Genomic DNA, 11,589 nt, shown 5'->3' on the forward strand with positions numbered 1-11,589 from the left:
TGAGGAGGATTATGAGTATTTCTTATGAGTTGGAGTTACCTTCTGAGTTAGCCGTTATTCATCCGGTATTTCATGTCTCGATGTTGAAAAAGGGCTTGGGAGATCTTCATTAATAGTTCCCATTGATAGTATTGGAGTTAAGAATAGCTTGTCTTGTGAAGAAAATTCAGTTCAAATTCTTGATAGTTAGGTTTGTAAATTGAGAACCAAAGAGATAGCCTTAGTCAAAGTCTTGTGGAGGAATCAATTTGTTAAGAAAGCCACATGGGAAGCAGAGGAAGATATAAAAGCCAGATATCCGCACCTATACTGCCCATCGACGAGAATGTTGAAGGTAATGTCTCTAATCTTGATTTGATTTGGTATGTCCATCCTTGAGTTGAATAGTTGATTGTTTATAACACTTGGTTGGTTGAATGATGGAGTCTTGATTGTTATTCGTGCCTTTAGTCCATCCTTGGTTTACTCATAATTCGAGGACAAATGATCCCAAGGGGGAGATATTGTTATTCTTCAAAAAATTTTAAGCTAAGACACGAGTTCGATGACTTCTAATTGTATAAATATTTTAGGATCAAGTCCTAATTATTCGAGGTGTATTAGAGGTGAATTAGGGTAATAAAGAACCTCTAGTACTAAGTCGAGTTCAAATATCCTTTACCGATTGAGTTTTCGTATAAGATCATATGAGGGTCAACTTCAAATAACCATATCTCTGAGAATATTAAGAGTTATGTGGCCCATAACATATCAAATTAAAGAATCTACTTATTCTCTTTCCAACTCCACCAAGTTTGCCTCATTTAGAGTTCAGAGTAGAAAGTTATGGTCGTTATACAGAAGGGTGTCCATACAGGACAATTAGGCTAGCTGACTAGCCATTTCGGTGACTCACAGAATGGTTATGAGAGACTCGACTTAGCTCGTCGAATAGACCCAAAATCCTTCAGAAACTATTATTTTAGGCGATCTAAAGCCCCTTTTTGGCTACTCGCCAAATAATTCAGCGAGGAGACCTCTAGCTTGCCGGTTTAGCCAGCGAGACTCATTAAAAGGTCATTTATTTTTTAATTTTTATGGTTTTCTTGCGTTCTTAGAAAGGTATTCTTGACCTTTTACCCTCAATTAACTTCCCTAAGTCTACCTTATAGTATTATAACCTCCTCATTCATTCCAAAACCTTAGACAAATCAAAATTTACATGTTCTAATTTATTTCAAGAGGAGAAAAATCTAGGGTTCCAAGAGCATTCGTCGAGTTCTTCAAAGTTCTTCAAGAATCTAAGTCTTCCAGTTATGTAAGGCTACCAATAGCGTGGATTGAGTTCATCCACGTACCCTATATCTTCATTGATTCAAGTTGAGTTGAGTTTTGAGGTTTCATGAATTGAGTTCTTGAGTTAATTATAATTTCTATTGGATTTTGTGTATAAATTTCAAATGTTCTTGTATATATATTCTAATATTCCTTGATGAGTTTCTTTAGTTGATTTTTGTTGAGATTAAGGATTCATGTTTGCATTCCCATGAACCTTAGTTGAGTTTTTCATCAATTATTTCATGCATTGTTTTGAGTTTGAAAAATGATTATTTTTATTATTTAATTGAGAAAGAGTTTGACATGTGAATGAGTTTGAGAAGTCTTTTACTTACTATTTTGAGATAGAGTTGAAGAGTCATATGTTGTTAAATGCATTCCTTGAGTGGAGATTATATTGGTTTTGAAGAAAAGAGATGAGTTGAGAAGATTTGAGGTTGAGCTAAGTCCAAAAGAGACTAACTGATGTATTTTGAGTATTTTATCACTTGACATATATGAGCATAAAATAATATATTGAAAGTAGTATTAAGCACCGATATGGGATGAGCCCATAAACTATGTAGCCAGCGTAGAATAGGATCGTACCGTTCATACGGGCGACTCCTCATTGTCCCAAAAGAGGACTTTTATTGGATCTAGAGATGAGTTTGCGTCCCTTACCCTGGAATTGGATGACTGTGGCAACGACAATAATTCGTTGTATCATCACTAGCTCATAAGTGATGGTTGTCGGTTAGAGAAACTCCCCTAGAGGTAAATTATCAAATTTTATACACTGAATTGCATTCCTTTAAAGAATGGTTTCTTATTATATTTCACTATTATTTGAGTTGAGCGAGTTCTTGAATTGAATATTCTGAGTATGTTTTCTTTTGCTATTTTACATACTCGTATATTCCATGTACTGGCGTCATTCGACCTGCATTATTTTATGATACAGATACAGGTGATAGAGATACTTAACCAGCGCATCGTTAAAGATCAGTTCTACCCAGCTTTTGGTGAGACCTCTTTGCATTCAGAGGCACTCTCTAGTCTTTATCCTTTCAGTTATTTACTATTAGTTTGAGGTAGCCATAGGCTTATCCCGATACCTATTTTAGAGTCAGTTCTAGGCTCCATAGACTAGTATACAGAGTTCAATTTATCTTCTTAAGTATGTTTTGAAACATTGAGTTAAGTCTCATATATTTTACGTAATTGAGTTTCATCATTATGTTAAAGAGTATTAAATTGCATGCCTTATTTTGCCCATTCAAATTATTTTATGAGTCAAAGTCTTCCGCTGAGTGAGATAGTCAGGCCAAGTGGTTATCTTGGGACCAATAATGGTTCCCGAGTACCGGTCACGTCCAGGATATAGACTCGGGGCGTGACAAATATAAAATACAATCCTTTCTCCTTTCTCTCTCGATCTCGCTCGCCTCTCTCTTCCATCTCTTGATATCGCTCGCTTCTCTCCTCCCTCTCTTGATCTCGCTCGCCTCTCTCCTCTTAATATATATTCATTTTGATACAAATCAATTTATTTTTGTATTTTTTTCTCCAAAATCAGTGAAAAAATACACTCTCTCCTCTCTCTCCTAGATCTCGCTTGCCTCTCTCCTCCCTCCCCCCCTAGCATTTTGCTATTATCCATAATTAAGCAAACTATAGCTATAGAGTCCTATTTAATGCTAACATTGTTGTTGTTTTGATAAATTTCCCTTAATATATATTAGTATATAGATATGTTGTCATTTAAAGGAGCCCATTTTATGATCTAATAAAGTATTAAACTATTTGAGATTAAAAATAAATATCTATTAATATGGAAGTTAATTTAAATAAGAAGAAACCAATTGGCCTTTTCATGTCTGATGGAGACTTATTGAAAAGGTGTCTTTTAACCTGGAAAAGCATTTTAGAATTCTTTAAATAGAACGGTCCCTAAACCAGAAGAGCAACGTTGCTTTTCTCTTTCTCTCCATCTAAGAAACAGGATACAGTGAAAGCAACCTTCAAGGTTTAGAAAATCGAGCTCTTCAATAGAGTTTGCCATGAAATAAGGTAAGTTCTCTTTTTCATTCTTATGAATTTATAATCTTTGTCTAATGATTTACTTGTTATCCTGAATAGATTATCAATAAAAATTTCCAACACGTCCTTGATACATAAGTTAAATGTATGTAAAGTGTGGTATGTGAAGATTATGAATTTCAAATTTTAAAAAAAGAGAAAATAAATAAAGTCTACCCTAAACTAATACCTAATTTTGAAATAGACACGTAAATTTTGCGGGATCCCAAAACCCAAAATGAAGTTATAGCACTAACTAATCCCCCGGTACTTTCCTTTATGTTGCTTGATATTCCCTCAGTTCATTTTTACTTGTTTAGTATATTAAAAAATAATTATTAAGCTTTTTTTGTTTAATTTGAAAAATCAAAAGATAATTATCATTTTTGGTCTATTTTACGTTTACTATTAAATATTTTTTATTTTTTAATATTTAAAATTTATAATTAATAAAGGTAAATGATAAAATTATTCTTTATTTATATTTTAATATATCAAATCACATATAAATCAGCAAAAAGAATGAATGGATGAAAAAGTATATCCAGATTTTAAAATATGTTGTTGGTGAGAAGTTAGTCAATGAATTCTAGAACCAACTAAATATTCACAAGGCACATGTGTTCCTACTTGTGGAGGTCCAAAGTCAATGTAGAAGAATAGCTGCTCACTGAGGCCACGTGGTCCAAATATAATGGATTATTCGATAAGCCTATTAAAGAAAAATAACGTTTTTCTAGCGGAAGTTGGTGGAAATCTGAATGAGTCGGAAAATCTTTCGTCGACAATATTAAGTTATTAACTCTATGACAAAGTAGGATACTTTTCAATTAACTAAATTAAATTAATTTAATTCAATTTTGATTCAACGTAATTAAATTGATTCAAAAAATAAAAAAGTATCACATAAATTAAAACGGAGAAAGTAATGAACAAATCATGTAGAACTAACTATGTTCATGAAGATTGCTTCAATGGTACTTGATGGTAACAGTTGCTTCAATTGTGTACTCTAAACAAAGATATCCGTGGAATCCTTCCAATTTTGGTGAGTCAGGTCATAATCCTAAATAAACTTGGTACAATAAATTTGTTTAGAGTCTAACCTTATACTACTTTTTTCTTGATTTACTACTATCTCTTTCTCATTTTTATGTAGCATTATTTGACTTAATACGGTATTTAAAAAAATAATTTTTTTTTTAAAAACTTGTGATCTAAAACCATTTGTTAGATATTTGTATTGTTGTAATCATTTTATTAAAAGATAAAAGGAGAATTTAAAATTAAATTATTTTTAATTATATTAAGAATAAACAGATTAAAAAAAAAGATTACTATTATAGTGTTGTCTTTCAATGTGGGATTAATGATTTTACTTGATATATATAAATTTATTTTGTTGTCTTTCAATGTGGGATTAGTGATTTTACTTGTGACATAAAGCAACTGGACCATATGTATACTAAAAATGAACCATAAAGAATAGTGGCGGTCCCATTTTGTGAGCACTTTTGCCAAAGTAAAAAGTTTTAGAGTAAGCTTTTGGAGTTGGACATGTTTAACTTCTAAAACAATTGAACAAATAAAGTTACATTCAAAGTTTAGGTGCTCAAACAAAGCCCTTATATATTTTCATATTTAATGATCGGATAAATTTCATATGGTCAAGTAATTAAGATAAATTTCATGTAGTCACATAATTTGAGTCAAAATATTAAAAAATATTTTTTTTCATTCTATCTATTTTTAGTTAAGACCACAAAATTACTTTTTAAAATTCGACAAATCAAAAGTAGACAATGAAATTGATAGGGGGTATGTATAGAGACTAATGATAGCTGCAACTGTTCTAGAAATATTGTCTGTAACAACCGAACTCACTTTATATGATAATACAATATGAAGAGTTGTTGTCTTTCAATGTCAGACTCATTAATTATTATACTTGGCTGTAAAGAAAGTGGACGACATGTATACTAAAAATGAACGTATTAAAGCAACAGTGGAGGTCACATTATGATACCACTTTTGCAAAAGTAAAAATCACCTTTTGGAAGTGGATTTTTGAACTTGTCAAACAATTAACGATGAAAGTTACATACAGAGTTAGGTGCGGTGCGCAAAAATGATCGTTGCATGTTGTTAGAAGTTATATGTATATATATTTGATGAGCATTAAAACTATCTCACATTATAATACTTTCTTGTCTCAATTTATGTATTTGATTTGAATTAAGTTTAAGATAAAAAAAAAGTTTGATTTGACATCAAGTTTAAAAAAGAAATAATTAAAGACTTGAAATTTGTGATCTAATACAAACTTTAGATATTTATGCGGTGATAAATTATTTCATTAATCGTAAAAGAAAGAACTTAGAGAAGTATTCAAATTTAGAGTTTATAAGTTGTTTACAATTATAAAAAAAAATACATTTTTTATATATAAGACTAATTAAAAAAAAGTGTGTCAATTGGAGAGAGAAGAAGTAAAAATTATTGGTACAACTATATTTATTCTAAAATTGCTATCAAATTATACTAAAATTAGAATGAAAAACGAAATAGAACGTACATATGAATCAAAAAGACAAATCAAAATACATGGGAGAACAAACATATAGTTACAACTCAATAATGCATTACTACAACATTATACTCAACAATAGCATCACCATTGTTACTTAAAATATATGTCTTGGCAGTGGCAATACCTCTAGCTAGCCTAAAAACACCAGAACCGCCAACAATCGGCATCTCTCTATATTCATTCAAAACAGTGTTACGTCCAAGGAGACTAAGTGTACTACCATTGTATTTCCCATTAGTAAACACAAAATTCAAACTCATCAACAAACTAAATTCCTCAAGAGAAGATGCACCAACAATTCCTTGAGCTCTACCAATAGTCGTCGAATTAATTTCTGGTCCCGTTGTTAATCGATCGTCTAATATCGCTAGCAACCCAAACGACGTAGGCGAATGAGACGTAGAATTGGCCTTCCCAATTGGTACTGCAGTTGGGTTTTTACCACTAACTATATCGTGAAAGTAGAAGTGAAGTTTGGTTATTTTTGGTTTTGCATGAGGAAGCTTTTCGAACCAATTTTCGACTGCTTTAGGTCCTTGAGCAATGTTGCAATGAGCTACTGGAATTGATAATAATAATATGGGAATAGCAATAGAGCAAAGCAATAAAATTGAGTTTAGCTTTACCATGTTTTCCTAATTCGTGTTTTTGATTTCTTCAAAACTTTATGTGTTGCCAATAAATATATATAGAGAAGGTAAGATGACTTTAACAGAAAAGAATGGAGTTGGTTGCTTTCTAAGTTGATTTTTTTAGGTGGGAGTCGTTGGACGCCAATATTGATTTGTTTTTTTTGTATGGGGTGGGTGAGTGGGTGGGTGGAGTGTCGGGGGATGGGGTGCGCACCGTACTTTCCTCGAAACAACTTCAACATCCAAACAAATTAAATGTTATTCGAAAAAATAATTTATATTTGGGGGCAAGAAAATATTTTTATGATATTGGTTGGGAAGCAAACAATATATTTCAGAAAAACATTTGCTCCCTCCGTCCTAATTTGTTTTTGATATAGTTTAAATTTTTGATGAGTCAAATTTTTTTATTTTGATGGTGCATTTGAACTTACAAGTTTTAAGGTTTTCAAAACATGATTTGCATATTTAGAAACTAAACAAAAAGTACTATAAATTATAAAAATTAACAATTTAAAATAATAAAAGGCACACGGATAAATTGCAGTCAATTTATTTTGTTTGACACTTGAAATTGAATTATGACATATAAATTAAGATAGATGAAATCTTATTGTATGATTTATGATAAAGTTAGGAAAATCAAATTATATTTTGACAACATTTTTAAGTATATAGAATTGATAATAATGTTCAAGTGTTTGAGTATATGACTAATATCAAATTAGCATGAGTTTAGATAAATATTGTAAAAGAAAGATGATTGCCCCCCCATATTCTTAAAGTGAAAAGGGGTCATTTCTTCCTGTTTAGTGAAATATATTTTCTGATAACTAAACATCATAAAATAAATTTATCTTTCCAGAAACAATATTTGCAAAACATTTTCTATCGTACTAAACACGCATAAGTCTCCGCTTCATTGCTAAGACTTCTTGAATTCCACACAGGTCACCTGATCCTCGTGGTCTTTACGTTTGTTTCTAGACCTCCTTATTTGATTTATTTTTTTAAAAAATAGTTTTATTAAAAAATACTCCCCCATTTCATATTAAGTGAATTTATGAGGTAATGTACACATATTAAGAAAAATATTCAACAACATAATTTGAATCATACTTTCCACTATTGCCATTTGTAAAATCATAAATATAACTTTGCAAGTAGTGTGATTTATCTCCTAAAAAATATAAAGCTTCAATAAAAATTCACCTAATATAAAATGGGGAAATATATTTTTGTAAAAAACTTCAAATTCAGCTTAATGTTGGATTTCAAATTTGAAAACGGTCGGCTTAATGGGGAAGCAACTAAAGCAAAAACTTTAGGCCCTTAAAATTTACGACCCAAGATTCTTTTATTTTACATATTATAAATTTATTATTTCATTATTGAAATAACTGTTAAAATCACATTTAAATTATTTTATATTTTTGAGTTTCAGATCTAAATTATTAGGAGTATGAGTTTCATATCTAAACCATCACTTATTAATTTAAAAAACACATATTTTTTTTTTATTTCACTTTCATCATGATGGTGTGTGTACTATACTCTCTCTTTCATTTTAAATTTTTATATCACATTACACTCCACACTGCAAAATATTTTATCTTAATAAAAATTAAATAAATTATTAGAATTAGTTAAAATTAAAGATTAAAATATTATTATTTCCCACGCAAAAAAAATTATAAAATAAAATATAAAATATTTTTCTTACTTTACTCCACCATTTTCTCTCACCATACCCTCGCACCCCAATTTTTAAGTTTTATTTTTATTTATTAAATTTCTTTTATAAAAGTTTTAAAAAAAAATTCTTACTTCATCTCCCCTTTCAAATAATAATTTAATTTTTTTAAAAAAAATTCTACCCTGGCCCACCAACTCTCCGCTTTTAATTTTTTTTTCGTTTTTTGTTAGATACATACATATGATTTTAGAAAAGTATTTTTTACTTTATGTCGCCAAACTTTCTTAAAATAAAATTTTTATTTCTTCTATATTCGGTACGCAAGTAAGAAAAAATATTTACCTAAAAATATATCTATATATCTAACACAAAACGAGAAAAATATAACATATATATATAATTTTATTTTTTTAAAAAAATAATTAATTTTATTTTTGGGATAGAAATACTTTAGTCTTCAAGTTTTAACTAATATTAATAGTTTATTTACTTTTTGCCAATGTGAAATATTTTATCCATGTGGAATATTATGTGGCAGAGAGTTTTTTCAGAAAATAGAGAGAGTAGAGAGAGCGCATTACACACACCACTGAGATGTGTTTCTCAAACTAATAAGTGATAGTTTAGGTACGAAACTTACACTTTTAATAGTTTAGGTATGAAACTAAAACAATAGGATAGTTTAATTATGTTTTTGACACTTTATCTCTTTCATTGTTTCAATTTGTATGAACAGTTTGGAATACGACATATCACAATTCTTAATTTTGATTTCCAATACAACTATACAAGTATAAATTTTTCGATTTTCAAAAAATAAAACTTATATATGAAAAGTAGTCCAAGTCAACATAAGTAATGATTTTTTTAAAAAAAATAAAATAAATTATTTAACTCGCCAAAAAGAATCATCTTCACATATAATGACACAACGTTAGTAATGAAATACATGAGTTTTATACTTTATTTCTAATTTTGGAATGTGATAGACGCTATTCAAACCAATAACCCAAATTTTATAATAAATATACAGTGTTCGTAAATGAAGAAACTGAAAAAGATGAGAAGAAGTGAGATCTAAGAGAGATGAATTCTCATTTTCAATATCCAGAAGTATTGAGTACAAAGAGTAGATGTGCTATATACAGGGGTGTATGCAGTGTTATATTTTTTAAAAAATATTTAAATATAGATATGTGAATTATACTCAAAGTATCATATAATGTAAGATTGGATGCACCTCTCTAAATGAGGTTAAAAATTTGAATCTTATATCTATCTTATTTTATTTTTCTTTTTAAAATTAGGTAACACCTCTCTAAGTGGTTGTTGGTAGTACTTTTTGCGCTAATAGTTTTTTATTTTACTTTAATCTTTCAAAATTTTTAATTTTGTCACATTGGAAATTGCTATTTTTTTCGCACTATAAAATTTGTATATAATTAAATCAAATTTGTATATTAAAACTAGTTGTACTATATGATATAACATACAGTCAATGGGTTCAACTGATCACAATACATTCGGCATGAAATATAACTATATATATATATATAATAACTATTTGAAATAGATAAGAACTAGTTTTGGACCTATAATTTTAACATTTAACCGATTTTTAGTGATAAGAACCTAAATGTCAAACCGATCAAATTTATGTTTTAGATCCACCTTTTGTAATAGTATACCAATTCTCTCGAAATCTTGAATACGCCTCTTTCTATATATATATAGCTCTTCCTCTTAGTATCTTACTCTTTCTAACTAACAAATGTACAAGTTGTTATAACTACTAATGTACATTACTTATCTATCTGGACTACTCTTAACAACCACTTAACAACCTAACTCTTTAATAGATTCTTCACATCTTCATATCACAACACCCACATTCAAGCTAGGTGGTGCAAAAATATTTAAAACTCTTAGCTTGAATAGAAGATGTTCATGTTGCAATCTAGACAATCCTTTTGTCAAGACATCAGCAGGTTGTCCTTGAGTAGGAAGGTAGTCTACTTTGATTAATTCTTCTAGCAGTCTTTCTCTTATGAAATGACATCAATTTTAATGTGTTTTGTCCTTTCTGGTACATTGAATTTGTTGCAATTTGAGTAGCAGCCTTGCTATTACTATACACTTGTACTGATAATTGGACTTCAACATCTACTTCTTTTAGCATCCTAAGTAGTCATACTAACTCTGACACAGTAGAAGTAGGACTCGTGTATTCATAGAATTATCAATTTTAATCATGTAGCCTGTAACAGACTTTCTGGTAAGTGGGCAAGAAGCCCAATCAAAATCACAAAAAGCAGTAACCAATACATCTGAGCAACTAGACATCAGTAAGCATTGTACAAGCTATCTTTTTAGATATCTGATAACTTTTAATGCAGGATTCATGAGAACTTCTTTGGTTGCTGGAAGAACTAACTCAAAGTTTGAGTACTAAAGGATATGTTAGGTCTAGTCATGTTGAGATACAGTAACTTGCCTATTAATTTCTGATATATTGTCTGATCTACCAAAGGATTTTTTGAGTTTTTTTTATTTTTGTTCGTATGCTCATCATACTGTTTTGATACCTAGAAAATATTTTAGCTCACTTAAATATTTCATCTTAAAGGCTTGTTACAGTGCTTTTTTTGTCTACTCTATTAACTTCAAATTACTTTTAGTAATCAACCTATCATCTACATACACAAGTACAATAATGATTCCTTCTTCTAATTTTCTGACGAACAAAGAATAGTCATATTAACTCTGCTTGGACTTGAGGTTAATGAGAGCTTCAGTAAATTAATGGTTTTACTTTTTTGGAGCTGTTTAAGCCCATAAAGTGACTTTGTCAGTTTGCACACCTTCTCATTTTGATTGATAAATTTGAGGCAGCTGCATTTAATCTTCTAAATCACCCCGCAAAAAGGAATTAAAAACATTCATATGATCTATATGTCAATTCCTTGAAGCTGCAAGGGACATTATGAATCTCACTGCCACTATTTTAGCAACAGGTGAAAAAGTCTCTTTATAGTCTATCACTTCTTGTTGGCTATACTCCTTAACAACCAATCTTACTTTGAACTTCTCTATTTCTCCTATTAACTTATATTTTATCTTGTATATCCACCTACAACCTATATCTTTCTTTCCTTATGGCAAATCAATAATTTTTCAAGTTTTGCCATTCTCCCAAGCCTGAATTTCAATCTGCAGAGCATCCACCACCTTTTATTCTTGACAATCTCTAAATAAGTAGCAGGTTTCTTGAAATAGTAGAAATATAATACTGA

At 29.9% G+C, this 11,589-nt stretch overlaps 1 protein-coding gene and 1 long non-coding RNA gene across 2 annotated transcripts; one reads left to right on the plus strand and one right to left on the minus strand.

Moving 5' to 3' along the window:
• Nucleotides 1-5,973: 5,973 nt before the first annotated feature.
• Nucleotides 5,974-6,646, minus strand: LOC129876395 (dirigent protein 22-like). Its single transcript, XM_055951827.1, has one exon. It carries the CDS (start codon nucleotides 6,595-6,597, stop codon nucleotides 6,010-6,012), a length of 588 nt encoding a protein of 195 aa, XP_055807802.1. The 5' UTR covers nucleotides 6,598-6,646; the 3' UTR covers nucleotides 5,974-6,009.
• A 3,434-nt stretch (nucleotides 6,647-10,080) lies between these two features.
• Nucleotides 10,081-10,930, plus strand: LOC129877272 (uncharacterized). The gene is made up of 2 exons (XR_008763505.1): nucleotides 10,081-10,303; nucleotides 10,693-10,930. It is a non-coding gene; the product is annotated as an uncharacterized LOC129877272 (long non-coding RNA).
• Nucleotides 10,931-11,589: the final 659 nt, after the last annotated feature.

The sequence above is a fragment of the Solanum dulcamara genome, chromosome 12, assembly GCF_947179165.1.
Source record: "Solanum dulcamara chromosome 12, daSolDulc1.2, whole genome shotgun sequence".
In the NCBI taxonomy this organism is placed as follows: domain Eukaryota; kingdom Viridiplantae; phylum Streptophyta; class Magnoliopsida; order Solanales; family Solanaceae; genus Solanum; species Solanum dulcamara.